The following is a 27,448-nucleotide window of genomic DNA, read 5'->3' as shown; positions in this document are numbered from 1 at the left end:
TACCCCACTCTGAATTGGGATTCCAAGGCTTCGCATGTTGGAGCATACACGATATTCAATTTTTTTTTTTTTGCTGTTAACACTGTTTGCATGACTGTGTACACGTTGATTTCGATGCTAATTCTATAACTGTGTTCAAAAACGAATGCATCATGTTCCAAAGAACCCAAAAAAAAGTCAAGTGCTTGAGGATTCATCTATCGAAGGGGACTTCCGCCAAAGAAGTCACCAGCACCGGGCCCAGAGAAGCTGCCGTTGCTTGGGGTGAGGGCGATTGAGCGCCGGAAAGCCTGACGTGGGGTAGTGGGGGCACTGGGAGGTCCAGTGTTGGGGGGATTCGAGGTGGTAGGCACAGGGCCCACTGAGCGTGCGTCAGGAGTGCTAGGAGTATTGCGACCACTGTCATTCTGCATTGTGACGGCAGTGCCAGGACGGGAAAGGACCGCAGCTGTTCCGCCATTCTTAGGAGGCGGGCGGAACCCAAGTTTCGAGCCTTCGCGGAAGATCTCTTCGAGCATTTGCGCAACAATGCCTGCATCTTCGTATTCCTGGAACTTTTTCCAGAGACGCAAGGCCATGCGAGCATCTTCAATAGAATCATGCCCTTGAAGCGTTTCAGGTGCAGGTTCTTCTTGGATGAACTCTTTGAAAACAGCCCAGGCAAGATACTTGAGACTGAGGCGCCGGCTCTTACCTGGGTGGAAGAAAAGGTACTGCGTGTCCACGGTTTGTGTCTTTGGCACTTGTATATTGATTTTGCGGAAATCAGATGCCAGACCATGACCCACAAACACACAGCCAAGATTGAGTAGCAGCCACAGCTTTTTGTATGCCGCCTTGAGTGGGACAAGATTGTGTTCGCTGGTTCGTGGATCCAGATCACCAGGCTTGATGCCAGAATACTGAGTGACGTAGTCCACAATCGGCTCACGTATAGTGATATAATCATCAATAAAAGGAACTCCCTCTTGGACACCCAAACCACGGAGCACAGAGACACGAGCCAGACCGCTCTTGTTGGGGCGGACCATTTCTTGCGAGCCGTCTGCCTTGACATCGATCTCAGCCTTTTCGAGGTCAACAAACTCCGTGTCTAGGGCGACGGGTGTCCCGGGCTGCGGCTGTTCCTCTTCTGTGAGGGTACGACAAGACTCGACCTGGCGGCCACCATTCAGGGACCACTCGCGGAATAGGAGAGTTTTATCAAGGTGCTTCTTCCAAGAGTCATCAACAACATGCCGAGGATCTCTCACTTGGAAAGCCAAGACGCAAGGTTGCTTCCATGGCTGAGTAAACCGAAGTGCTTCATCTCTGTCAACTTCAGTGACCAGGAAATCATTGAACAGATGCCATTTGCTTTGATCTTGACTTTCGCGGCCCGAAAGCGAGACGTTGATGAAAGAGACCAAGTGTGCCTTCTGGTGTTCTTGAATGTCGATCTCCGCAACCAAGCCAACTAGGTCATAAACCACGAGTCCGGGGGTCTGGCTTTGAATGCGGAGCTGCAGCTCATCGCCTTCGAAGCACATCACCTGGCCACTGGGGTCTACGATGATGCCAACGGCATCGGGGAGCCACCCGGGAACTGCCCATAAGCGACGACACAACGGATTGGTCAGCGCGGCGTTGAGCACAAGAATCAAGGGCATGCGGTGAATGGTTTTGCGGATCGTCACTTGTTGGTAGCGACGGCAGTAGTTACACCAGCCGCGATTCTGTGTCTCTCGCTCGATGCTCGCACGGAGGATGTTCGAGAATCGGAATATGGGATTGCGCCGCGCGTGTTTGATGTCAATGTTCGGGTAAATCAGCTCATTGGCGAGCGAGTTACCGGGTCGCACGATCTCATTTTGGCAGTACATGCACCGAATGGACTCAGATGCGATAGTAGCGAGACGCTGGTCAAGATCTTCCGAGCTTGGTTGGATCATGCGGAAATCATGGGCTATCTGGGTCAAGAAGAAACGATTGACCGCTTGAATGGCGGTTGAGAGAGATTTGTTGGTGAGGTTTTCCTCCAAGAGACCCAGGTTGGAAGCTTCTCGGAAGCTACTGAATGTCTTGAGAAGATTGGTGGCTTGACAATTCTGGCCACTAGCTTTCTCGAGCATGTCAAACAGGTATCCAAGTTCACAAAGAAGACAGTGTTCGAAAATACATGATCCGGCAGCATGATTGAGGGCCAGATTTCGGAAAAGAGGGATGAATTTGAAGAGTTGAAGAAGGGAGTTGGTGAAGGAGTTGGCAATGTGAGTTTCGAGGCCAGAGAATGAGGTATTGTTGTAGAAGCTAGAGTGTGTAAGCAAATGCTGGAAAATAGGGGGAGACGCAACCCATACCGGAAATCGAAATCATCAACTCCGAATCGACTATACTTAATTTCAACGTTGCTGTATTTTAGCAGAGGATCGTCATCACTTTCTCCGTTGATCTTGGCACCCGCCAGTGCTTCTGCTGTATCGCCAACCAACCCATCTAATTTACTATATTCCCGGGCCTTTTCGCTCAGGAACTTAGGAGCAATGAGGGCTGGCTCTGCGGTGGTCATAGCACGAGTATTCTCAGCTTGATAACGACGAGTCTTTCGCGGGTTCGGGGCATGATGTCCCATTTCTGCAGGTCGAAGATAAGGCAAGATGGATTGGTCTAACGGAGCAGGCGGATCACCGACTTCGAAAACTAGGTGGCTTGGCCATGCTGAATGGAGACGCTCATGGTAGTACGGCATCCCAGCCATGCTGAGCGGAGTGTCCGCTGACCATTCTACCTGAGGGGGCCGTGTAGGCACATCTGCGAACTCTGTCTCTTTGCTCATTTCATTGAAATGAATCTTGGATGGAGAGCCCCACAAGTGAATGGCGGCCTCGGCATCAATGATAGCCAGGGCTTCTCCCGAGGGTGACAGATCTATGCCGAGCATCAAGGTGACATTTGCTTGTCTCAAATTCACAGAGTTAGGGTTCATCAAATCTATGACCTGGAGTTGACCCGTTTGCGATGCCACAAAGCTGGTTGTGTGGAGTTTGGGATGCATGCGCACATACGCTGCGCCTGCGTGGAACGGAATAGGGGGTAGTGGTGTCAGGGTTTTCAAGTCATACACATTGGCTAACGGGTCCACGATTGGAGCTCCAAGGTGACGGGCAGAGAACCCACAGGTGACTAGCAAATCATTTCGCGCGTCCATGTCATTGACAGCTGTTCCGTGGGCTTTCCATGATTTGACGACACTGAAATCTCCAAGGCTAAGTGCGTTGACTGAGCCCGTATCTGTTGCCGCGCATAGATATCGACTCTTCTTCATCATTGTGTAACCGTGCTCAGTGGGTAGCTTGTCGATAATTATACCCTTGTCAATGTCCACCGTGAACATGACTCGCTGGCAGCCTGCAATGATGATTCGATTGGTTTGAGCTGTAAAACTCATGCAGCGGAGATCAACCATTTCTTCGTGGTCGAGGTGCCACTGCGTCAATCCCCGCCGCGTTATCATGTGCACGCTCTTGGATGATAACGAGATCACTCCTCGCTCGTGAAATATGATTTGTCGTACCGCGCCCTCGGATGGCGGATGGGCTCGAACAGACGTATATCGCTGCAGCTCTGGTCCGTAGAATGAAGATATTCTGCCCTGAAGACAAACAAAAACACTGGTCAGTATTCGGCTTCCGTGACTTTCTGCTCGGTACTCACATATTCATTGCCTGTCCACAATAGTTCCATCATGTCATCGAACGCAGTGGCCGTAGCCACAGTAGGCAGGCCATGCGGCGTTGGTGGTGGCACCGGGATACGCGACAGCTCATCCCAGTCGGCCTCCATGTTTGCGGTGGCCGCTTCGGCCCGGATTCAACCCGATGGTTCGTCTGTTTATGTTCGTTTTTGTGAGACGAACTAAGAATTGGAATCGCTGGCTTCACCCACGTGGGAACACGGCGAGTGTGGGCATAGTTCGCCGCGAGGGACGCGATTGCGGGGAAGCTATCCGGTCGAATTGGCGATACAAAGAGAGGACAGAGGGGCAAGGTCCAAAATGCCACCAGAAGTGGAGGTCAAGTCCAAAGCTTGGCTGAAGGTGCCCGCGACGGAAGAAGGAACGGTCGGTCTCCGGCTTGCTTCATCGTTGCCCGCCAGGGACGGTGAGGTTATTGGTAGCGTCACGTGATTTGAAACACACATCTCAGACCCAGGAACATCCCCTGCCACGGTTCTGTGCACAATCATGCCGCCGACAATCTTGGAGATTCATGGTTTGTTTCCAAAGAATGATGAACTTAAAGAATAAGTTGTATGTATCCACGGACCTGACAAGTATCATCCCTAGGAGAAGGAAACTGCCCTTTTGGCTCCAAAATCGATACATTTCATGGTTTCAGGAGCTTGGAGAGGAGCTGCATCGCGCAGACATACTATCTTTTCTTCGTACTGGAATCCTCGAGTTACCTAGGTAGTCTCTCAAACTCCTTATGGCCGCCTAAAGATGAATACATAGTGACTTTGACTTTGCAATCTCGACAACATATATCCGACCACCCGTACCCAGGTGGAACCGTGCACAGATTCAATAAATTAAGTATCCTACATCCATCGATAGAGACTCCAAATATCCCTCCTATGGTGCACCGATGAATTTTTCAATCTCCAACCAGTCAATATAATCAACACCAGTCAGAGGTAATGTCGGATTGTTGAAACTTGAATAGACCCCTTCTGCCTCACCAGAAAGATCCAAGTCCCACTCTCCCTGCATGTCAAACATCGTCTCTGGGATATTGACATGAGCCAAAGGCTCAAGCAACCGTGCCTCGTCTTGATGACTGTTCCAGCCAGTGTTCATAGCCGCATCGGAAGGGCCCGAGGATGATAACACCGAATCTCGTGTATCTGGTCGGGATGCCAACTCTTGTCGCAGAGCAGATTGTGCTGGCGAGGAGCCAAATTTCAAAATATCATCTGGCCAAACGTGTAGACACGATTGCGTGATATCATGCAAGCGGCGTTCGGCCGCCAGATTGCCAGATTGGGCTAGAAATTGGAGTACTTTGAATGCTTGGTAGAGAGCAGGGGGCGGTTGAGTTTGTGACTTGTCAGAAAAGCCCACCACGACCAAAACAAATGCTGCAGAGAATGTTGCATCTAGATCGAAGAAGCCATAACGGGCTTAATGAGTGTGTCAGCTCTAATAAACACCCCAAAAATATAGATAAAATTGGGACAGAGAGGCGGAGATAGACTAAAATAGAACTCACGAATTGTCTGTTGCCGCCGAAGCGTGGCTATAATGGCAAGACTCCTTGTAGCTGCCTCATTGCATGTATCGCAAAGACGGTTGAGCACCTCTGGCATTCGGTCGAGAGGCTGTGTTTCTTGATGTTCGGCTACCGATCGTGCTCTTTGCAGCAAGATGGGTCGTGTGCAAAGAATAATTGCCTGTGTTCAAATTAGCTAGTGATAGCAACACCCATCATTTGTGAGCACCAACCTGGAACAGCATCAAATACAGTGATGCACCGGTGCGAGTAGCCCATTGTAATGGTCGGCTAAAATCCAATACTAAAGGCGTAGGGAATGACCTCGCTGTGTCATGTAATTCTTGCAGACTGTGTTGAATCTTTTCAACTAGCTCTAGCTGCGTGATGGACTTGTTTCCATAGAGAGCTTTTACGAAGTCATAAGCGATGTGATTTGTGTTAGAAACCAGGTTGACTTACTGGACATAATATCGTCTGTAACACGGGCAATGCGGACATTGATTGCAAGAGCCACGGGAGATTGAAATCCAGCTGCATGTCGCGGAAGCTCTATGCAGAGTTGGCGTTCATCTGCACCTGCGGCTAAACCAAGACCAGAGGAAAGGCGTCTGTGTGGGCGGATCAGCAAAAAGCGCATTCCAAACGTATTTCCAAATATCTGACCTATCAAGCATATATACTGTCCACCAAAGCCGTAATCTGTGGGCACTTTGAGAGGGAAGGCAACGTTGATCTGTTTCGCGCAGATTGCACCCTAGAGCGATGGCAAGACGTAGTGCGACACCGATCTGCTTCGAGTTAACGAAATTATGTAAAATGTATTGGTCTCCAGTGCACTCACGTAAAGGTAGGCATCATGTTTGTGGTCAGACCATTGCAGATACGTAGTGATGAGAGTAAGTATTTCGACCATGATAACGCCCTCTCCACCCATTTGATGCAAAGGAGGCAACCTTTTTAGTGCCTCAGCAAACAAGTCTGATCCTGGCGGTTGAGAAGTCGGATGCTTGACGTTGATCAGCTTCGCCATTGCCATAACTAAAAGGTATTCAGAGAACCAAGGTGAGCGCATTTGCTCTTTCCTGCTCTCCGCGCTTTGAAAAAGCAACATGAGATCATCCGAAAAAGATCTCGGATCAAAAAAGTGCTGGCTCACGCCGAGATAGAAAAGAAATTGCTCCAGTAGATGTTGCGACTCTTCCAATGATGGAAAAGTAACATCTGCACTCTCGCCGACCAGCTCATGCACCGAGGCCCACTGAGGTGGCCTGTCAGATCTTCCTTGGATGGTTGGGTCTATACCATAAAAAGCATCATTTGGGTGGGACTTGTGAAGCAGGGATCTGACTTGAGATTCGAAAGCAGGTCCCGAGGTCAAGTCAGTTGCTGACGCAGAGTTAGCTTGTGTCCATTTAATCACACGTAGAAGTAAACAGGATTGATACCGGGGCTTATTGCAGCATCATTGCCTGCATATGACATTTCCTCCTGCATCTGTTGGTGGACTTCTTTATCCGTGGCTTCCGCAGAAGCACGCGGCGATGAACGCGCACCTGGCGTCTCATGCTGTGCAGCCGGGGAAGCCAAAACAGAAGACGAACCACCCGAGGCTGGAAGTTTCAATTGCTCCTCGTATCTTCGGACTTTGTCCAATAGATGCTTGACTTGGCTAGAAATCGATCAGCAAGATTGGCCCGAGACGCAAGGGGTGCATTGACCGACGCTTCAGAAAATCTCCTGCGACCAGAATGTCCAAAAGTACATTCCCAATTGTGCTTTGTACAAGCGCGACAGGGCTTGTCTCCGGAACACTTCACTTTGCGCCTCCGGCATGTCTCGCATCTGCTCGATGTTACCATACATCCCAACGTCGACACGATATACCCAAAACATTGCAGACTTACGCATTAGCAGACCGAGGATTCGGCCCTGTCATGTTGCTTTCGAGCCTTGTACAGCTCTTCCAATCGATGACCCTATCCTGCGATGTGTAAAGGTTGACGATGTCGCTCGGATGGTGATCCGAGGTGCGGGGACTACGGCTCGGGCACCCGAGGGCCCGCAATCGGCAGCCGCAGAGAATTTCCAGGGACCTCGGGAATTGTGCATTGAAGCAAAAAAACAAAAAAAAAAGTTGGTTGAGTCTATGCATCCACTCTAACATCCTCTCCGGCGAAAAACAACAGCACTGCCTCTGCAGCTACCTTCGAATCGTCCTCATCCTCTCTGCCTGGCCTCACTGAGCGCCTGATAGATTCCAAATGGGCGTCCAGTACTTCCTGGGACCAGCCAAATTGGCTAGCAAATTTGTAGCACAGCTCGGCAGTAGCAAACGCGTCAAACTCGAAATGTCCCTGTAGTGTCAGGACACGATCTGGCTGATATAGACCCTGAATCGGGCACTTGAGGCTGCTACCCACGTTAAGCCACGGCTCTGGTAGCATGGCACCTGTAACTCCTGCTGATTCTGTGCCATCGGAAGAAGACATCACAGCATCGTGTATGAGCTAAAGATTGAAACGTTCGCGGGAGAACCGAGCCAAAGGCGGAAAATGCGAGACAAAGGAGGGGTTCAAAGTGATAGGCAGCATGCCGATTTCATGGCCTTGAGATGTAGCTCCGACCGTGATCTTGAAAGATGCCTTTTCGTTTGTGAAACTTTTGTCACTTGCAAGGAGTACTTCGCCTATAAGTTGATGCCCAAAGCACGATCCGAATATCTTGACGAGAGGATAGTCGGCGTACACGGCTCGAATGAAAGACCGAAGCTTTGGGGCCCAGTGAAGCTCGTCATATACTACTGCTGCCGCACCAGTGACTAGGATAGCATCTATGGGGCCGTGGAATCCAGGTGGGCTCTTCTCTGAGGAGGACCGCTGGCTAGCCCGCAGCGTCGCGGGGTGCGGGTATGAACCACCGACAACATCAAACGCGGTGACATGGACACTGAGAGGGGCTTTCGAAGAGTTCCGGTAGGCCTCATTGATCCGACTCGCGGCAGCAGTAAGTAGGGAGTTGAACTGCGAACTGTACAGCCCTCGTTTGGCGTAAACGTGATAGCACGGAATATCCGTGTCCAGGACTGCAATATGGACCTCTCGAGAACCCATCTTGAGTTCTGCTGGCTAATCGATGCTAAAGATTCAGGAGCCAGTTGAGGTATTCTTGTGGTGAGAAGAGGGGTGCTAAGGTGCCCACATTGCTGGCTGTCAATGCGTCGGGTGTTAACCGAAGGTCATCGGTGTGGCCTGCCGACATCTACACATCGTGTCCCCACGCCCTTGAAATTATGACAATAAGAACTCCGTTATGCCAATCAGAATTCGTTCCTTTTTGGAAGAAAATCGTTGTTCACTCGGCTCGCTTTGTCTAGCTTTACATTCAAGTTTCCGTGGCTTTATTCATCCCCCAGAAGTTCACGTACCCTAGCGCTTTTTTTCAACGCAAAGATCGAGTGTATGCATGCCGAAGATGAGTTTAAACTACTCAACAGTTTCTCTCAATATAATTGAAAGGCTGTAATCACATGTTGTCCTTGAGCCCACTGGTCAGCGTGGGCCTCACTGAAGCCGCGGCCGATTAAGAAATCGCAAGGGAGAACATTTGTGTACCTCATCCGTAGATTCTTTAACTAACCACCAATAGCGTAAGAGACTCCTGCAGTAGACGCTGCTTTAGAGTTGGCTATTCTTCTTCGGCTGTTGTCTTCGTCCAAGTACTCCTCTAACTTCTTTTCGTACTTGGCATACGCTTTCTGGTACTTCTCTTCGGATTTGTATTTGTCTCGAAGAGGTGGAAGCGGCTTGATACCGTCAAAGAAGCCAAAACACATCCTGATTTGATTGATTTCGTGGAAAGGTGATATGGGTGTCTTGAGTCTTCGAGTTCAGCGTTTGGCTTGAAAGACACAGGAGGGGATGGAAAGAAATGACATGAGCCCTTTCGAGTGACACTGGGATGATTGATTCATATAGTGTTGACCAGCACAGCCTTGCTGTGTCCATCATTGGTTTCGTCATAGGGGGCCAAAAAGGTGGCTTTGATACCTGGGGTTCAATGCGGGGCGCCTCAGTGCTGCCACCCACCCATTGATTGATGTCTTACCCAATAAACTTAGGTTAGGGCTGATCATTCTCGGCAGAACGAAAGTTATTCCAATTGGCCAGATTGCTCATTTAGATCAGTGAGTTCCCTGAGATGGTTGACACTACGACGCAATACGGTTATGCTCAATCCCATCCCACTGGTTACTTCCGATTTAAATTTATATCGTCCAGAATATCTGGAATTATAGAATGTAGGATTTAGATGGCATGTAGCAGGGAAGGAAAAGGAAGCAACTCCGGATTTGAAGCCCGACTGCACGTCCAATTAGCAAGATATGGCAGTCGCTACACATAGGATAAACTTGTGGCCCTCGGTAGGTATTTGCTTGATCAAGCTTTCTCTCCAATAATAAAAAGAAAAGAAGCAAGTGTGGAACGTCAGAGTCGAATTTCCTGGAGATTTGTGGAACGAAGGAGTCGAGTATCAACCTAGACGTGTTTGGAGCGTAGATCCAATCCATATTCATAGGTCATTTGGGACGAAGGGGAAATGACTACCACCATTCTTGATCGTTGCCGCTAAGCTCGTGGCCGGTCGACCAAGAATTTGGCCGACAGTGTCTGTATGTCGATCATAGCGCCCTGCAGCATGGAGACTTGCCATAGTCTGAATGTGCCGGTAAACATGTTCAGGAATCTCACTCTTCTTAAGCGTTTCCTCTTCCCAAGTCTCAAATGAGATGTTCACGTAGTGAACGGAGCGTCCCAAAGCAGCAGAATACTCCTCTGCAAGGCTGTTCAAGTCAACGGAACGGGGGCCAGTGATCTCCAAGATTCGTCCCACATATGGAAGCGGGTCGAGTAACACTTTAACGGCTACTTCCGCAACATCCTGGGCGGCTACTGGAGACGTGCGGCTTTCTCCGAAAGGCAGACGAATTGCTCCAGAGTTCTCAATAGACCGGGCCGCAAATACCCAGAAAAGAGGATTTTCGTGAAAAGCTGTCGGTCGCAGATGAGCCACAGGCACTCCTGACCAATTGAGGACCTGTTCACTCAGCCACTGCAGTCTGTGTTGAGGCGATTCGGTGACATGCGTAAGGTCCATCTCGGAGAGGGTCATCTGGGACATGTTGACCAGTAGTCGGATCCCGGAGCTGGCTCGCGCAGCCGCGGCCATTACCGTGGATGCCTCCAGGTACTGTGAAGATACACTCATGCTGAAAAAAATGCATTTACACCCCTGGACAGCCGGAAATATTTCTTCCGATTTGGTGAGATCAGCGACCACAATTTCTGCGCCAAGTTCCTGAAGTCGCGCAGCCCGTTCGTCATGGCGACGAACCAGCGCACGAACGGGTATACCAGAGGATCTCAGTAGTTCGACAACACGGCCTGCCACTCCTCCAACTTGGCCTGCGGCGCCAGTCACCAGCACAGGCGCTCTATGGTCTGGCATGATAGCAGGTCGTAGAATGAATAAGCAAAAACCCACACACCTTGTGAAGCTTTTCGTGTCGAAAGAAACAGAAAAAGGTGAGCAGCAAGTTCTCCAAATTCGACTCTAAGCTCATCAGGGGACGTTACATCTTAGCGCAGCCATTACTTGGAGAAAGTGTATTTGTATGTTTATTCATCAGGCCGACTGGTTGATTATTCAACCTTCTCCGGTGAAGAGACATTGGAGAGAATAAAATTTACACCACTTTCGATTATTCAAGCTTGTTGAGGATCATCGTATGTCCCTTGCGTGAAATGACGATCAGAAATAGTTGGGGAGTTGACTAAAACCACTAGTATTATGATGCCCTTCCGGCACTGGGTCGAGTCGCGTAAATATGAATGTAGATCACGCGAACCAAAATTAACTATTTGTTGCCGATGTTTCCACGATATTTCATATCATTTGAGCGAAATGTTACCACTTCATTGCGTCTCGGCTTCTAACGTTTCGAAAATCTACCAATGGATCAAAAGTTGAACGCATTGGACCTGGGTATTTCCCGGTTTCTGGAACACAATTTCGTTCTCGTGTGGAGGATTAGAATCGACCTAGAACAATTCCAAGCAGCTGCGGAAGCTCTAATTCTCCAATGGCCTGCTTTAGGCGCCAGGTTGGACTTTCTGGTGCGGATGGCCCCTTGTGGTTTGGCTATACTTTTGGGTCTATGTTAACGAGTCCTCAGCGCACATCACTACTACCTACTGACTGTAAAGTCCCCTCACGTGATGTATGGAAAGGCAAGACAAGCGACCAACGGATAGATGAAATGGCAAAACTTCCACAGCAGTATGAAGATGTCCAGCTCTTTGATTCTACCTCCCTGGAGCGTTTGGTCGATTTCGGATACGGGCTCGGTTGGCACTTGCGTCAGGACATCCTCGCTATCAGAACGGTTGTCTTGCGCGATGCATGTATCATAGGATTCAAGCTTCAGCATTCTTTTGGGGATGCAAATGGTATCGTTCTCTGTGATGGGATATTTTCCGAGCCATGCTAATCCATGTCGCTTTACACCTAGCAATGATGAAAATAGCCAAGGCTTACTGTACCTTAGTGGACAAGGCATTTGTTGGTCCGGTGTCATTCGGTCGGCCGCCGTTAAAGGTGAAACCAGGGTTTCCACTTGAGGGGGGAGGGCCAGGGCGAGGCCACCTCTGTGCATCCAATCGCAAAGTTGCACGCTGAATCAAGCGCTGCAGGCTGGGCCTCATTTTTGAAAAGCTCTTGGAGACAAAAATCTCGAGATTTCATGAATAGCTCATCTCGCCGAATTGCAAAGACGCTTTTCATTCCCCGAAGACAAATCAACAAATGGACCAACGAAGCCCAGAGACGCAATGACCATGTTACCGAGCACGATCTGATCTTATCCTTTTTGTACCGACACTTTGCAAAAGACGATACCCGCCCGCCGAACTTTGGTATTACCATGAATGTCCAGCGTCAGCTCCAGAGTGATGCAGGGTTTGGTAATCCATGGATCCTTATGCCAGTGCCGCGTTATTCTGATCCCATTGAAGCAGTGAACACTAGAGACTCGCTGAGCAGTGTGGCTAGTCATATTCGTCATACAATCAATTCGGCCAGGGATCCAGTGTGTGTCAGCCAAATCATTAGCCAACATACCCTTCTGAATGGCAAGCCTATGATCCCTAGGCATTTCGCGGCGAGGGATGCTCATTTTGTAGTCACGTCTTGGGCAGGTCATCCCGTTTATGAATACGAGCTGGGCACGAAAACACCGGTCGCCGTGCACGGGAGCGTGGCGTTCTGTGGCTACTTGAGAAAGACAGGCATGGTCATGGATGACTTGCTGGTTGTGTGGAGAAGCAAAGATGGATACTGGATTCATGGATGCCTCGAAAATGGCTTGTGGGAGCAAATAGCGCAGAGTTTAAAGTAACAGGGGCGTTAGTGTTCGTATTGATGAGCTACTTAGTTCACAGGTCAACTGGACGCTCAATCATCGTCTAGAGGCTGTGTTGGCTAGAGAAATATCACAGTCTGTAGATAGCTTACTCAATTAAGAGCAGCTCCCGGCTGTCACAATACGGTGAGCTCTAGTTGGGCCATTCTGGTATCTGACGCAATCTACACCGGAAGACCTCCGCAAAGAAATCCGGAGATGTCGCGCCATGACTAATTATCCTTTTGGAGTAAAGTTGACTCTTCTCCCTGCCATGGTCCCCCCAGACTACGGAGCCTATGCCCAAGTCATCGTTGATGAGGGCGTGAAAATTGTCGAGACCGCTGGCAATAACCCTGGCCCTATCATTGCGCAGTTGAAGAAGGCAGGTATAACTGTCCTGCACAAGTGCACAACCATCCGACACGCCAAGTCCGCCGTGAAGCTAGGTGTGGACTTCCTGTCCATTGATGGATTTGAATGTGCCGGTCATGTCGGTGAGCATATAACCAACTTCGTCCTCTTGAGTCGTGCGCGCCAGGAACTAGGCGTTCCGTTCATTGCCTCCGGTGGATTCGCCGATGGACATGATCTAGCCGCAGCGTTGGCTCTTGGTGCGGAGGGAATCAACATGGGCACCCGGTTCATGAGCACCATGGAAGCTCCAATTCATCAAAATGTGAAGGAGGCCATCATCAATGCACAACAGATCGACACCGCCCTAGTTCTCCCCCGATGGGGTAATACCTCTCGTCTCTTCCCTAACAAGGTCCCTCAGGAGGCATTGGAAGTCAAAAAGAACATCAAGTCTGGTGACTTCAGCGAAATCGCTCCGTACGTCAGCGGCAAGCGTGGGCGCCAGGTCTTCCTGAACGGCGACGTTGAATTTGGTGTAAGTTACCACGATACTCCTGGAAGCTTAGTGTGTTCTGGTCCTAAAACATGTAGGTATGGTATGCTGGTCAAGTGATTGGAATGATCCATGATATTCCGACCTGTGCCGAGCTGCTTAGTCGTATAGAGAATGAGGCGCTCGAGGCCATGAAACGGACCCAGTCCCTGTATCTTGTCACCCCCGCTAGCAGGCTTTGATAACCCTTTTTCTATTTTGGTACTATACCATCCTGGCATCATCCCAAATGATTGATATAGAGTTGTCGTGGGTGAGTTTGATGTTCGTGTATTCAACTATCTATCTCAAGACTTACGTTTTCTTCAGACCGGTCTTCTAGAATATTATGTTGTGATCAGAGGAATCACACCAATTGAGCCATGGTTCCGCCAAGGTTCCATGGGTGAAGCTACAGATTACTAAAGTGAATGCACCATGCAATAGACCCTCATCTCATGCAGTGGGATGCGATGCATTGAATGAATAGACTTAAGCGAAGTCGGAGCATTTGAGATGACAATTCAAAAGTTTCCTACTGCTCATGAATTTTACTATCATAAATGTAAAGATGTACGATTGGACTAGCTAAGTTGCTGCTAACAAGCATCAGATTCACGAGATTGATTAAGTCTGAACCCCAGGATCACGTACTTCTCCACCTATTTATAGTGCCCAGGTGATAAGATACATTAACCGAGGGCTCGAAGTACGCAATTGTTAATGATGATGAAAGGTCCACCATGGCCCTAGCTGGCACTTGCCTATGAATCCTGAATGCTGATATCACAACAAGTTTGGTTGGTTGGTTGGTTGGTTGGTTGGTTGTTTTTTTTTTTTTTTTTTTTTTTCTTTTTTCCAGAAGGAATAAGTGAGGCTACATATCACAACGGATTGAAATTCCCCGAGCCAAGCTGGGGAGTTTTATTTTCTGGCTGCTCCCTTCGCTCAGGAGCTAAGAGACCATGCTCTTTCATATTCACAAAGGAAGTCATCTGATGTATTTCAGAGATTAAATAGAAGCATAGTAAAAAGTTTCTACAATTGACAAGTTTTCGGGTCTGCTAGCTGTCGTGAAATGCGCGGAACCGACCTCGGGATGCCTTGAGAAACACTTATGATTTTCAATTTGTAAGCCTCCACATTCGTCGTACTTTTTACAGCCTCTTGATATTGGCTGTTTTGCGGTGTTAAATCGTTAAGCATTGCAGCACTCAGAGACGAAATTATGAAGCGGACCGGCGGCAAATTGGATATACTGTTCAACAATACTAGCACAAGTACGTCCAACTTATTGATTCCCTATGGTCTTTTGACTTTCTGGCACTTGTCTATATAGTTTTTAGCTTCTGACTGGATTCTTTACTTTAACAGTGTATAAAGCGCCGGCAATTAAAGCTGATCCTACCTGTACTCATGCGATATTTAATGCTAATATCTTCGGCTTGTTTGAAATGGTTTCAACCTTTACTCCTCTTCTTCTAGCCTCTACTTTGAATACGTAAACACCGTCTATTATCATCAATATCTCGTTAAAACTATTATGTATTTCGTTCGTCTTTTCGGTGGTATATAACGCCTCTAAAGTAGCTGTGGCTTTCTATAGCGACACTTTTAGAATCAAGCTTGATCCACTTAGTATTAAAGTGGTCATAGTGTTTATAAACGAAGTCGCCACAAACTTTATATCATCTAAAAATATCTCGTTTAGCTCCAAGAGCATATACATCGATACTAAAAAGAGAGCCAAAAAAAGAAGTCGAAAACATTCCAAAAATAGTCTACAACCAGAAGTTTTTACTAAACAAATTATCGAGGAAGTGGTGATAAAGAACCCTAGATACAGACAAGATGAGTATTTATAGAAAGGTAGCAATGCTACATTGATTTGATTCTTGAATACCGTTGGATAGAGAAAGGTATTCAACAGCTCCGTGAAAAAGATGGTCGGGCTTGACCAAGAGAAAATCCGGATGTCTATCTTTAACAAGGGCCAAGCATCCGTGAAATTAGAATAACAGTTTGGCTTTAGAAAAGGATGAAATTTTAGTGTTAAATAATATTACAGACTAATTGGCTAATTCACATTCATACCAATATCTTAGTAATGGCAAGCATCTTCACATTCTTATCCAGTAAAACCAAATATTTGCTTGCTATATATCGTAACGTAATTTTGCTTGTGGTATTGAGTAAGGAACACTAATCATTAGTTGTACTGCTGAGGTCTTCTACGGAGCGCTGCTATAACAAGATACATCTAGGTCTTGTACAGGGTACTAACAATCCAATGATTTATATTACATTTAGTTATTTCAGGGCAAGGAAACAAAGTACTACTCCATTTAAGTGTTACCACAGGTCTGAATCTCCGAATATTCATTCACACAGTTGCCCCGGAAGGCGAATTTCCTTCGCTTCTAATATCCGCCCTACAAAATCACATATGTTGTATATTCAGCGATCTATAAGAATTGCTATAATTAAGACTAGATGACGGCACGGACTGATAGGAGTACCAAAATTGATGCCTGCAACATAAGGCGAAATTTGGCCGGTATTGATATAGTCTTTGAAAATGTATCCCGACGCTTTCAGCTGCTTGTCGTCTCTTCATCGCCGCGCTAATAGCATTTTAGGAAGGCAAAATGCGGCATAGAGAAACTCCTTTTCGATTTTATCATTTCCACGAGTGCCCAGGCAGTGGCCCAGCTGATATGGGATTTCCTATGTTATTTTCTCTAGTCCATCCTTTAAGAACTTACCTCAACTATGCTTTCTTGATAAGGAAGATGATCCTCCCATAATTAGCATAAGTACAGGACAGATCGAGCTTCTCATCATATATTGTCAAAAGATCGATAAACCATATTAATGCAGCAAGGAATTACATGACCAATGAAATGTCTATTGAAGGGTTATCCCCGTAAACGATATTATTCAAACCTCTCAATTTCTTTTATCGATGAAACACTAAAAAGGCTATCTTTTTAACTTGGTTCTAGAAACCCGAAATTAAAGTCTCTCTATCAGTTTTTTCCATACTTTTTTTTAATAAGGATCACATGTCATACTTCGTACTACAATCTCGTAATTGACGCTGTGTCCGCAGAAATACATATCATATCTTTGAATTTCTTCTGTCGAAGACGCTATGGATTTCAACCCTAGTTACCCCGAATCCCAAGTTCAAAGGCAACTTCAAGGTCCCTTGTTGATAACAAGGCCTTGCTGCCGAAACCACTCCCTGAGTACTTCATTCACTACTCCCGGCTCTTCCCACAAGATCCAGTGGTTGGCATTGATTTCTTTGAAGGTCAGGTTTATAACGGACTTTTTGATATGCTCGGTCATCTCCGGGGTGACGCAAATATCCTCCGTCGCACACAAGAATAGAGTGGGGCATTTGATAGTTGCAGCGTCACTGTTCTCCTGCTGGGTAAAATAACTTTCATCCAAAAAGTTCTGGCGATGAGTCCGATAGTAATTGCCTGTAGATATTATTAGGAAATAACCTGTAAGAGATGAGCTGAGGTCACATACATGCCGCACCGAGTCCATTCCTGGCAAATTCATTAACGTAGTACTCAAGTTCCTCTTCACTTAAAACTGCTGCTCTTTCTAGCTGAGCAGCCAGATCAAAATTCAACCCCTTGTTAGGATCCATGGCGGACTGATTGTGCGATGTCCTTCCGTCATACATTGCATTCAGGAATTTGTGGATTCCTTCCTTGGTCCGAGTCTCCTGCTCAATAAGTCCGCTTCCGAACTGCAACTGATAACCAAGTGTTGGGTATATCTTAGTTAAACTCTCAAGTTCAACCCACTCTGCATTCGGTAGGATGTATGGAACACAGGCTGTAAATATATGCGTCACGAATTCAGGATGCCATATGGCCATTCTATAAGCAATCATGGCTCCCCTAATAAGACAATCGTGGTCAGATGTATAAGCCCGCAGATAGAAAGTGATTATATTTGCTGCCTTACCAATCGTGTCCACCGACAATGGTATTAACACAACCAAGTTGTTTTGCAAGACTGACGAAATCATCTGCGAGGCTCTTAAAAGTGTACGGTATGATCGAATCAGTGGGTGCATCCTATCCAACGTGCATATGTAAGCTAGCCGTCATGGTTCCTGCTTCAGCATTTCTTTTGCCATGAAACTCACAGATTGTCCGTATCCAATACAGTCTGGACAAATCACCCGATAGCCCAAGTCGAGGAATAGCGGGATTTGGTATCTCCACCCGAACGATAGATCAGGGAATCCGTGGATCTGACGTATTAAAGAATATGTTAATCAAGCCCCCACCAGGTGCCATTCCATCGTGCAGATACAGAAAAGGCGTTGAGGATTTGAGGGGAAGGGGCCAATAGAATTAAATTACCAAGACAATTGTTCTTTCAAAACCACCTTCCGGGATAGCACAAAGAAATCCTGCAATTTATGTCAGTTATTATAATATTCAGTCAAATCATCACAGCAGGCCAGAGAGTGAGCCTATGCGGTTTGGAGAGGTATACCATATGTCTTGCCGTTAATCTCTGCTGAGGAGCGAGCAATACGAGGGTCTGTGGAGCTGATTTTATCCAAGGCTGCCATGGCGTTTGCGTTTGCGTTTGCGTTGCGTCTGATTGTTCAAAAGGTCCTTGTTGCCGACTGAATTGCAGAAGACACGGCATAAATACTTATCTTATTGACCTACCGGTCAACTTACTCGAGATTACAAATCGTAAACAATAACTAAGTTAAATTATTGCGACCCGTAGCTTTCGGAAACTTTTATTAATCCAAAAGAAACTTTTCATCATGATCCATTCTTGAGTTTATTCACAGAAAAACTTGATAAGTTGATCCGGGATGTTGAATAATCATTATGGGTTGACATCGACTTCTCGGAGACATGTCTCGACGATTCCCCGGCCGCATGAAACGGTTAGATTACTAAACTTTGGTCAGAATTTACTCGCTCTGCCCTTGAAGGATAATGCCCATGAGTTTACACTGCATGAAAATACTTATTCGCCATTTGCTACCACCGCTAGTTTCCGCTAACAAATCAAGTGCGGAATTAATTTACTTAGTTAACTTCAATTACCAAACGCGAATTTGTCAGCCTCCCCTCGTCCCAGGATTGATTCATATAATCATGAGTAATCTATTTTGGCGTGGGAATTAGCAAGCGTCCATAATGACGCGATAGAAGGCGGAGCAAAGAAATGATGTATCTTGAATTAACTATTGTAGTGGGGAAACCGCACCGCTCCCACCTGTAGACCTGGCAGTGACCCTCCGGGTGGTCCATTACCTTGGACCCTCCACCCGCCCCTCCGAGGGTCAGGGTCGCTCACGAGCGACCCTGACCCTGACCCTAGTTCTATGAGGGTCGTATGTGGGTGACCCTCCGCGACCCGCAGCGACCCTCAAATGCATAAATATATAGCACTAAGCCTAATTAGGATATATAAATAAGCTTATATAATCATATATATGCATAAATATTTACATAAAGTTTATTTTTATCGTAAAATTTGCTTGTTTGTCTTGTTTGTAGACCCGCGGGTGACCCTGAGGGTCACCCTCCGAGGGTCCAACCCCTAGGTGGACTACCCTCAGGGTCGGGAAGTTGGACCCTCGAACCGCCCCAATAGCGGGGCGGTCCGAGGGTCATGAGGGTCACCCGCGGGTCACTGCCAGGTCTAGTGACCCATAAACCCGTTTCTTAGCGGGTTTTGGGTAACCCGTAACGGGTAACCCGCGGGTTGTGTCGAGGTCTATATAGAGTTTGAAATCTTAGTCTTAGATGTAGCTAAACTATGACCCAAGATCTGGATTGTTGGTTCATTCTTCTATTGTGGATCAATTTGATCAGAAATAAGGGTACTATTAAATAGTTAAAATCTAGTATCTTTAAATAAAGACTTAATTGTTGTAGCTTTAAAGGTCTCTTTATATACGTTTTTGATTAATTGCAAGAATTCTTGTTTATCACTTAGATCTCCATCTTAATGTTCATATTTATTATTCGCTAATAAATATGATTTGCAGTATCACTAATCTCAATTACAATAGAGGGTGTATAAACCGAAATAAAGAGCTCAATCCAATAAATAAGGGATTTTTCTTACAATAGATTTGATACACTATTGGTTGAATTACACCCATTTTGAGAAAGGGTACCGTTTTTGCGATTGCGAAGCTTGTGTTTTGACACCCCAAAATGGGCAGCTGCAGCGTTGATTCCGGAGAATTTTTTGGCATAGTAGGCATTTAGAGCCTAAGAGATTAATTCCTCTTCTTTTTGGGCAGAATAAGGCATTTTTGGTAGGTAAAAATGGGGGTTGAAATCGAGGCAATGGAAATTTTAGGTTTTGGCATTGGTTTGGGTTTTGGCTTTGGCTCACCGATGGGAGGGTACGACTATCGGTGTTGCTTAGTCACAATTATGTACCTAAAGATTTTGGTCTGTTTGTCTTGTTTGTAACCCCATTTGGGGCCCCAAAACCCATTGGGGTCAGACCTGGCCGACCCAAAACCCAACCCAATTGGGGTTGGGTCCGGGTTGGGTCCGGGTCCATTGGGGTTTTGCGGAAGTCTACGCCTCACTGCGGCTCCGTGGGCAGATGATCGTTCAGCCCTGCTGAGAGATTTCAAGACTTGACCTGTGACCTAAAGCACCGACCTGGTGCACCCTCTAGGAGAAGCCAAGGGGGACCTCGTAGCTTGTGTGTCCCACTGATGTGTCAACCATCAAAAGACCCGTGGACAAGATAGCGGGTCAGGTTGGAAAAAGCCCAACACCAATGGACCCAACCAATACCACGTCTCCAGCATTGCCATCCCCGCAAACCCAATGCCCATAGGTACGCAGTTATTCTGGGATGATCAAGACACAGCCTTGCCAAGCGAGTTGCCAAGACTCCCAAGAGTGCCAAGTGCCTTAAGTAACTCTAACCAAAGCGAGCTGTTTTTGCTTAGAATAGACGAGATTGAGCTTCTGTCGGCCTAACGCAGTTTCATTGGCAGATTTTAAACAGCAAACAAAGCCTTGACTATAGGAACCAAAGCTATGGTGCTTGTTCCACAAGCGTAGACACTCACATCTCGAAGCTTGGTTCTCAGTTTTTTGCCTTTTTTTACAACCAAGGATCTTATAACTTATAAGTAAAGCTAGATACCTAGTTTTTACTTGTACTTCGTTTCAAACGATCAGTGGGTATCTAACTCATAGTAGCTTTTGCTTCCAGCTTGTGTGTTGCAGACATCTACCTGCTACGGAGCGTGGTCTATCCAAATAGGCCAGTTCTGTGCATATCGTTATGATTGTCTGTGTTTGCATTGTCCAGCATCTTGCGTAACCATATCTACAAAGTTAGTAGGAAATATCCTCCTTCATTTGCTCGCCCGATCTTTATAAGACACACCATAGATCTTTGTTTCTCACTCATTCCCATATCCTTTCTTGTAAGCCTACTGGAGTCGAATGCTTTCGTTTGACACCTAAAGCAACGCAGTCGACTCACATTCTCCCTTATTCAATCTGTCTTGAAAGCAACTCTTCTTTGAGCTTTTCCTCAAGCAGGGCACTCCACTGGCCTTTATCATGCCTTCTTCATCTACTTCAAAGCTCCCCTCGGGAATTGCACCGTCTCTCATCGGGAAATTCAGCGGATTCACAATTTCCCTTTCTGGGAACTTCCCTTCCGGAGTCACGCATGGTAAATAGCCTACCCACTTTGCTCTCTCTTTGGTGGATGAACTCAGGTTCCTTCTCGCTGGGGTGATACACAGAATGTGTTGACATGTATTCTAGATGAAGTGAGGCGCCTGATCATTGCCCTTGGAGGTAAATTCGAGACAACAGATATCACCAAATGCACACATGTGATTGCTTCTTCCAAGAAACTGAAAACTGTCAAAGGTATGAAATGCCAGCAGCCTTGAAAATCTACTTGGTTATACCCGCTTTAACTGATGTTACTAGTTCGATCCGCTCGCGCTAGTGACGACTGCCAGCTTGTCACATATGATTGGCTGTTAGGGATCATCTCCGAGGAGTCGTCTGACATCAAGCAGCTATTGGGCAAGCTTACCACTCTCAATATTTCCGAAAAGCCACCAAACAACAAGCGCAAACTAGAAGCGGACCCTGGGGATGACATTAGCAAGAAACTAACAAAGACGGCGGAGGACACAGAAGTCAGTATTCCGGTAGAAGTACTCGAAGACGGCACAAGAATCCCCTTGAACTCAACCAAGCTCAACGAAGCAGTCAACAGTCTGCTGAGTCTTATGTCAAGCAACGAGTTTGAGCAATACACTCAAAATTGGATCAAGGGTCTGCCAACCGGCCCGAAAACACGCCCGCCATTCAGTCCTAATCCGGACGCAAGGAAGCAGGAATACATACATGCTTTACAGAAATTCGAAGCCTCTTTGAATCATGACACCACCGATGTGCTGTATCGAGGTCTGCTGTCTCTCCAGTTGACGGAGCTCACTGCTTGTATGCCCATCATCTTCAGAATATCTGATCTCGCTCATTGCTGCATTCTGACTGATTTGAATGCGCAAAGTGAACAAGCAGGGTGAAGAATTCAAGATCATCGCAGAGTACCACAGCAAGTCAGCGCCAACATATCCCAATCAGGTAAGCTTAGAGTTAGCTTGGTTGGCTAAAAGCAACCCCTTGTCTCACCCATTTAGATTGTCGACATTTTCCGCATCGAGCGCTACGGCGAGAAGGATAAATTCGAGGCGTGGCGCAGAAAGCAGGCCGAGACGATTGGTGATAGACGACTTGTCTGGCATGGCTCAGCAAAATCAAGTTTTGTTGGGATCCTGAGTCAGGGCCTTCATGTCAATAACGGGGGAGTTTGGTTTGCAGAGATGGCGGATGTTTCGATCGCGTACTGTGATCGCAGAGTTGTGAATCTTACGCCTGCATTCAGTCAAGACCGTTTGATGCTACTATGTGAGTTAGAATGCGGCAAAAAAATGGTGAGTCTTCTCAATATGAAATTCGACAGCTCGAGATGCTAATTGGTACTCAAGCGACGACTCCGAACCCCTATTGGCGTATCCAATCATGCAAAATGGCGTGATGCTGGCTGTATTCACCCTGATCTCAAGGGAGCCAAATTACCAGACCTCCGCGGATCCGAATATTCAGCGATGAGACACTACGTTGAATACATTGCTCAAGATTCAGCTCAAATTCGTCAGCGATACCTAATTCATTTCAAACACAATTAGGGACAGGAAGCATGCACCTGGCGTGTTGGAAAGCCATCCATGGATATCTCTATGGGCACCTGGGCATCTCTATGGCCTTTTGCGTCAAAGACTGACTGTTCCCAAAAGACAGCCGCTCTAGTTCAGATTTCGAATTGAGATAGTACTTCGAGTAAAGATCAAATGGCAGGGTTCAATTTCATAATCCATGGATCCTCAATCGAGGGTGATTTATAGATTCTTCCACTTCTTTAAACTCATTGTATCAAGTTCTGATCCATCAAGCCTTTCCTCAACACTAGGTCTCACAAAAGGACCATGATAGCCCGCTGGGAAGTAATTTGCTCCTACAGCAACGACAAACGGCACATCAACCATACCCGAATCTTGTAGCCTCTTCCTATCCCAAAAGACATACCCTCGATTTCGTAAATCAAGCAAAGCTGCACTGTCAGATTTGACATAGTTCTGGAAGCTAGTACCCCATTCCCAGCCCAGGTTTGGGCTATGAAGTGTATCACGAGGAATATCAACCAGCTTTCCATGAAGAAGAACCTGCCTCTGCTTCTCGCTGCAAGATTGCAGATCAAGAGCCCCCTGAGAAAAGAACTCAGAGCCAGCGAATCCCCGAGACTCTGCATATGATCTGAGCATGGCACGTTTGAGCTCCCGGGGCTCCAACATGCCCAGGTGCAGAATATTGGATAAGCCACAAGATATGAGGTATTTCACGTGGCTGGAGTGGTGATTGTCTCGGTACGACTTGGTGAACAAGGAGAGACCGGAGTCGTCAAGAACATGACCTATATTGCTCTGCTTGGCGCCGGCGCCGGTAGATTGAGAGGGGAGATGAGAAAAGAAATCATCTTCCACTTTCTCAACAAGTGATCTGATGAACTGAGCGAGGAATTGTTGAACGCAGACAAACTCCTCGAATTCATAAAGCGTGAATTGCGAAACGAAGCACAGAACGATCTGCGAGAAGTTCAAAACAGATGCCTTGTCGAGGAGACTTAATACCCGCTGAAATCTCGTGTATACTTCGCATCGGTAGAAGGCTCGTTGGAGACGGCCCATTTCGGTGGGCGATAGGTTCGACCGTGGGTACGAGGTCGTGATGTGGAACTGAGCGGGTGTCTCTTGATGTGAAGATAGGTTACCCAAGGACCAGTGACAATAGATATCGATTAGGCGTTCGATGTCGGCTTGTAGGTAGAAAAGCGTGTCCAATTCGGCATTGTCTATTTTGAACTCATCATGATTCTGGCGGCGGCGATTTCGGTCGCCGGAGAACAACGAGAAACATTCCATCTTGACTTTGCCGATGGGCTCTTTGGCTTTGAGTGACTTGGGGATCCTTTGGGCGTCCAGCGCGGTATAAAGGTCTGCTCGGCATGATGGGTGGATGGATTCACAAAGTGTATGTCGAAGAAGATGGTTTTTGTAGGCGGCGAAGACACGGTATAGAAGGGATGAAGCTTGAACAGCACAGAGAATATCTAGCGGGGAGAGACATTCTAGGATTGTCAACAGGATTTCTGTTGACAGTGTGGCTAGAGCCATGTTGTTGAGGACATCAAGATCTGTGGCTGGTTTCGTGGTCCACTTTTCTGTCAAAAGGCGGGGTGTCTCATTGGTTCTCGCGTCTGACGCGAGCCTTGCGTATGAGACATTTAAGCTTATTTTCGCCTTGACAATCCCGGATTGCGGCTAACGGAACTTGCAGTATTGGCTTCAGACCGTGCTGTTCACAGATGGGGCTCAGTGGACCAAGTAAAGGCTCCAAAATAGGTATATGTCACGACACTCTTGAGGTTGACATGGAGATGCCCCAAAATATACGAATTCACAGGACACTACTAGCTTGGCGGTTGATTCATTCCGGCACCTAAAAGTATTACCAAAGTTGAACATCGTAACTTGGATATAAGTTTGATCAAAATTTGCACAACTATGTACTGCCGTCGATCGACGGCACTTCAACGATGGGCTAGAGACATAGCAGACAGGAATCCAGCAAGGGGGTCATAGAATGAGTACCGAATTAGATGCCATACAAAGCCGACATAGAACACAGACGAGGTATTGATCGATACTGACCAGGCGAGATGAGCAGGGCGAAGCATTTACCGATAGAAGGAAGCTGGATTTGAGCCAGCTGCTCCTCCCTGTGGTTGGTAGGCTTGGTACTCACCCGCTGGAGCGGGCGCCGGGGGTGTGTAGGATGTGTACTGGGGCTGGGCTGAGGTAGGCACGGGTGGGGGGCTGGTGTGAGGGTGCGGGTTGTGAGGCATCGGGGGAGTTGGGGTACGGGGCTTGGTGTTGTTGCTGTTGCTGGAATTGATGAGGGACTTGGGGCATAATGGACGCAGGTGGAGCCTGGGGTGGATCTTCGGCGGAGTATGCTGAAGGTGAGTAGTCTTGCTGTTGCTGCTGGAACTGTGGCGGACCAGCAGGCGGGGCTTGACTAGCTTGGGGGTAGGGCAGACGCTGAGCAGGAGTAGGGTGGTCGACGGGTGAATCATACACGGATGTTCCCAGTTCTTGAGGGTGGTCGAATGTAGACTGGGGACGGTGGTGCACAGCTTGGTACGCATCGGGTTGCGGGGTATGTTGCTGCGCAGGTGGAATCCCAGCCTGGACCTGGTTGCGGGGATCGGGTGAGTGAGAGGCAGGACGGTAAGGAATAGTTTGCTCGCCGCCGGCATAAGGCGCGTATGGAGCAGCAGCCGGTGTTGGCGTGGTTTCTAAGAAAGTCGGAGTAAGAACAGGAGTAACTATGCGAGCCTTTGATGATGCATACCTTGAGGCCGGGGCGTAAAGTATCGCGGATCAGCCTGGGCAGGTGGGTATCCGGCAGGTGCAGCACCGGGATAACCGTACTGTGGCTGGGCAGGGCGCCCATATTGAGATTGAGGAGGGTGGGCCATTGATGCCTCGAGCAGAGATTCATAATCCCGACGAGCTTTAATGAACTTCTCATTGAGCTGGGTGAATTCATCTGCGATGATATGAGCGACCGAGCCACGAAAACCGAATAATCATTACATACCTTTCTTTTGCGAGTACTTGCCGATGAGTTCGATCAATTTGGGTCGGATTGCAAGAGTAGCCTGATAGAGAGTCGTGATTTCTTCGTTTTCTTGGACGTTCAGATCGGAGTTTCGAGTGCTCAGTAGAGTAAGAAGCTTCTCCACGCTCTTAATTTGGCCAAAGACATCCGCTTCCATCTGAGCTTCCCGCTGCAACTCGTCCACTGTAGGGTCGGGAAGCTTCTCCACATAGTTGAGAGGGAAGATACCAGTCTGACCCCTCAAGGAACCCTTCCACCAATCTTTATAGACTGATTCCAAAACTGCAATGATATCTCCCTTGCGGAATTGTAGCTCGCCTGGCTCAGACGGTTGGAAGTCGAACAATGCTCTCACCCGGGAAACCGTCGCTACCGATGTTCCAGACAGAACGGCCTGGGCTTCAGCAGGCTCCGCTTGGGCAGTAGGGGTAGGTGCGGACAAGGCAGCGGCAGCCGAGGACTCAGCACGAGGTGCTGCCGCGGCCGCGGCCTGGGCTGGAGCTGGTCCAGGGACAGTCTTGTCTTTAATTGAGAGAGCTAGCGCCATTTGTAGTTCCTCTTCTTCCATCTGGCGGTCCACATCGGTGATTTCACGCTTGCCAGGCTTGGATGGGGGCTGAAGATTGGGGTCTGTAATACATATCAGCAGAGTCCTTTCGCAGAACTTAACAGAGCACTCATGCTTACTCGTAGTTTTTAGTTTCATGTAGGCTTGCTCCATAATGCCGAAATCCGGGTTAGAAGAGAACATCTCTGTCCATTCTTCCATCCGCTCCAGAATCTTTGACTTGACTTGTTGATGCGTGTTCTGCGTGAACCATGATCAGAAACTGCTGCGTTCTCATATTAGGTGTGGTGCTCTTACCCGATCAGCAGCCAGACGCAACAGTGCATCAGTAAAGCTTCTCGAAGCCAACTCGCGGTGGATCTTGAGGCCGCAGTTCTGCGCCAACGAATTTCCAAGCTATTCAACATCAGCATAGCTCACGAAGGCGATCCACTTGTGCTTCCAGCGACATGGCACCAATCACGAACCTCCAATGTATAAAGTTGCACGTTGGCATTGCGGTGGGCCAATCTCTTGATCATGGCTGCGACAGCTTCTTTCGCACTATAGCACCAGACATCGTAGTCAGTAAGTGATTATTTCTCTGGGCTCCAGTTCGTCATAATCCACATACCCTGACTCTTCAGAGCCAACTTTGTCACAAACATCCTAAGCCATGACATCATGTCAGTTTCAAGGTCCGTCGAATGCGATGAGTCGCCGTAGGTTCGCTCCAACGCACCAGAATGTATTCCCAGTTCTCGGATGTCAGGTTCTCGTCCGTCGCCTTGGCTAGATAATGACAGCATAAGTTAGCACCAAGATCACGAAGAGTTCCGCTAGATGCCCATGGCGTCATTCCAGCACTGCCAGTTTGTGGGCGCGACAGGCGGCGGGAAAACGGGAACGTAGGCACTTACCGACGGCATCGTCGAAGGCATTCTGCTGCGCGCGAAACATCGCTGACGTATTCCCCTAAGCAGGTAACGA

At 47.7% G+C, this 27,448-nt stretch overlaps 15 protein-coding genes across 15 annotated transcripts; 5 read left to right on the top strand and 10 right to left on the bottom strand.

Moving 5' to 3' along the window:
- Positions 1-197: 197 nt before the first annotated feature.
- pan2n2 (poly(A)-specific ribonuclease) lies at positions 198-3,822 on the bottom strand (the record flags this gene model as incomplete). Its single annotated transcript, XM_056951613.1, has 3 exons — positions 198-2,289; positions 2,340-3,631; positions 3,694-3,822. The coding sequence occupies 3 exons, from the start codon at positions 3,820-3,822 to the stop codon at positions 198-200; spliced, it is 3,513 nt and encodes a 1,170-aa protein (XP_056817528.1).
- A 790-nt stretch (positions 3,823-4,612) lies between these two features.
- Positions 4,613-7,188, bottom strand: N7506_002316 (Zn(II)2Cys6 transcription factor; the record flags this gene model as incomplete). The annotated part of the gene is given in 10 exon segments (XM_056951612.1): positions 4,613-5,160; positions 5,250-5,430; positions 5,483-5,658; positions 5,712-5,860; positions 5,933-5,951; positions 5,962-6,040; positions 6,094-6,638; positions 6,698-6,911; positions 6,971-7,094; positions 7,157-7,188. 10 exon segments carry the CDS (start codon positions 7,186-7,188, stop codon positions 4,613-4,615), a joined length of 2,067 nt encoding a protein of 688 aa, XP_056817527.1.
- A 208-nt stretch (positions 7,189-7,396) lies between these two features.
- N7506_002315 (uncharacterized protein) lies at positions 7,397-7,741 on the bottom strand (the record flags this gene model as incomplete). Its single annotated transcript, XM_056951611.1, has 1 exon — positions 7,397-7,741. One exon carries the CDS (start codon positions 7,739-7,741, stop codon positions 7,397-7,399), a length of 345 nt encoding a protein of 114 aa, XP_056817526.1.
- An 18-nt stretch (positions 7,742-7,759) lies between these two features.
- Positions 7,760-8,362, bottom strand: N7506_002314 (uncharacterized protein; the record flags this gene model as incomplete). The annotated part of the gene is made up of 1 exon (XM_056951610.1): positions 7,760-8,362. The coding sequence occupies one exon, from the start codon at positions 8,360-8,362 to the stop codon at positions 7,760-7,762; it is 603 nt and encodes a 200-aa protein (XP_056817525.1).
- A 521-nt stretch (positions 8,363-8,883) lies between these two features.
- Positions 8,884-9,084, bottom strand: N7506_002313 (uncharacterized protein; the record flags this gene model as incomplete). The annotated part of the gene is made up of 1 exon (XM_056951609.1): positions 8,884-9,084. One exon carries the CDS (start codon positions 9,082-9,084, stop codon positions 8,884-8,886), a length of 201 nt encoding a protein of 66 aa, XP_056817524.1.
- Positions 9,085-9,821: 737 nt separating this feature from the next.
- N7506_002312 (uncharacterized protein) lies at positions 9,822-10,757 on the bottom strand (the record flags this gene model as incomplete). The annotated part of the gene is made up of 1 exon (XM_056951608.1): positions 9,822-10,757. The coding sequence occupies one exon, from the start codon at positions 10,755-10,757 to the stop codon at positions 9,822-9,824; it is 936 nt and encodes a 311-aa protein (XP_056817523.1).
- Positions 10,758-11,520: 763 nt separating this feature from the next.
- N7506_002311 (uncharacterized protein) lies at positions 11,521-12,013 on the bottom strand (the record flags this gene model as incomplete). The annotated part of the gene is given in 2 exon segments (XM_056951607.1): positions 11,521-11,845; positions 11,862-12,013. 2 exon segments carry the CDS (start codon positions 12,011-12,013, stop codon positions 11,521-11,523), a joined length of 477 nt encoding a protein of 158 aa, XP_056817522.1.
- A 38-nt stretch (positions 12,014-12,051) lies between these two features.
- N7506_002310 (uncharacterized protein) lies at positions 12,052-12,705 on the top strand (the record flags this gene model as incomplete). The annotated part of the gene is made up of 1 exon (XM_056951606.1): positions 12,052-12,705. One exon carries the CDS (start codon positions 12,052-12,054, stop codon positions 12,703-12,705), a length of 654 nt encoding a protein of 217 aa, XP_056817521.1.
- A 277-nt stretch (positions 12,706-12,982) lies between these two features.
- Positions 12,983-13,800, top strand: N7506_002309 (NAD(P)H-dependent flavin oxidoreductase; the record flags this gene model as incomplete). Its single annotated transcript, XM_056951605.1, has 2 exons — positions 12,983-13,600; positions 13,657-13,800. The coding sequence occupies 2 exons, from the start codon at positions 12,983-12,985 to the stop codon at positions 13,798-13,800; spliced, it is 762 nt and encodes a 253-aa protein (XP_056817520.1).
- Positions 13,801-14,825: 1,025 nt separating this feature from the next.
- Positions 14,826-15,102, top strand: N7506_002308 (Glucose/ribitol dehydrogenase; the record flags this gene model as incomplete). Its single annotated transcript, XM_056951604.1, has 2 exons — positions 14,826-14,877; positions 14,972-15,102. 2 exons carry the CDS (start codon positions 14,826-14,828, stop codon positions 15,100-15,102), a joined length of 183 nt encoding a protein of 60 aa, XP_056817519.1.
- Positions 15,103-15,140: 38 nt separating this feature from the next.
- Positions 15,141-15,615, top strand: N7506_002307 (Glucose/ribitol dehydrogenase; the record flags this gene model as incomplete). The annotated part of the gene is given in 3 exon segments (XM_056951603.1): positions 15,141-15,165; positions 15,185-15,420; positions 15,511-15,615. 3 exon segments carry the CDS (start codon positions 15,141-15,143, stop codon positions 15,613-15,615), a joined length of 366 nt encoding a protein of 121 aa, XP_056817518.1.
- A 1,183-nt stretch (positions 15,616-16,798) lies between these two features.
- On the bottom strand, positions 16,799-18,206 carry N7506_002306 (alpha/beta fold hydrolase; the record flags this gene model as incomplete). Its single annotated transcript, XM_056951602.1, has 5 exons — positions 16,799-17,088; positions 17,141-17,651; positions 17,772-17,879; positions 17,992-18,041; positions 18,128-18,206. The coding sequence occupies 5 exons, from the start codon at positions 18,204-18,206 to the stop codon at positions 16,799-16,801; spliced, it is 1,038 nt and encodes a 345-aa protein (XP_056817517.1).
- Positions 18,207-21,207: 3,001 nt separating this feature from the next.
- On the top strand, positions 21,208-22,782 carry N7506_002305 (uncharacterized protein; the record flags this gene model as incomplete). The annotated part of the gene is made up of 6 exons (XM_056951601.1): positions 21,208-21,322; positions 21,418-21,525; positions 21,589-22,110; positions 22,181-22,254; positions 22,311-22,578; positions 22,634-22,782. 6 exons carry the CDS (start codon positions 21,208-21,210, stop codon positions 22,780-22,782), a joined length of 1,236 nt encoding a protein of 411 aa, XP_056817516.1.
- A 287-nt stretch (positions 22,783-23,069) lies between these two features.
- N7506_002304 (uncharacterized protein) lies at positions 23,070-24,401 on the bottom strand (the record flags this gene model as incomplete). Its single annotated transcript, XM_056951600.1, has 1 exon — positions 23,070-24,401. One exon carries the CDS (start codon positions 24,399-24,401, stop codon positions 23,070-23,072), a length of 1,332 nt encoding a protein of 443 aa, XP_056817515.1.
- A 481-nt stretch (positions 24,402-24,882) lies between these two features.
- On the bottom strand, positions 24,883-27,418 carry N7506_002303 (ESCRT-0 subunit protein HSE1; the record flags this gene model as incomplete). The annotated part of the gene is made up of 10 exons (XM_056951599.1): positions 24,883-25,006; positions 25,033-25,585; positions 25,642-25,839; positions 25,891-26,541; positions 26,599-26,719; positions 26,777-26,875; positions 26,947-27,022; positions 27,093-27,127; positions 27,201-27,250; positions 27,379-27,418. The coding sequence occupies 10 exons, from the start codon at positions 27,416-27,418 to the stop codon at positions 24,883-24,885; spliced, it is 1,947 nt and encodes a 648-aa protein (XP_056817514.1).
- Positions 27,419-27,448: the final 30 nt, after the last annotated feature.

Source organism: Penicillium brevicompactum (assembly GCF_028827555.1).
Source record: "Penicillium brevicompactum strain IBT 35665 chromosome Unknown utg000001l_segment0_segment0, whole genome shotgun sequence".
Lineage (NCBI taxonomy): Eukaryota > Fungi > Ascomycota > Eurotiomycetes > Eurotiales > Aspergillaceae > Penicillium > Penicillium brevicompactum.
This window is presented reverse-complemented; position numbering and strand designations above follow the sequence as displayed.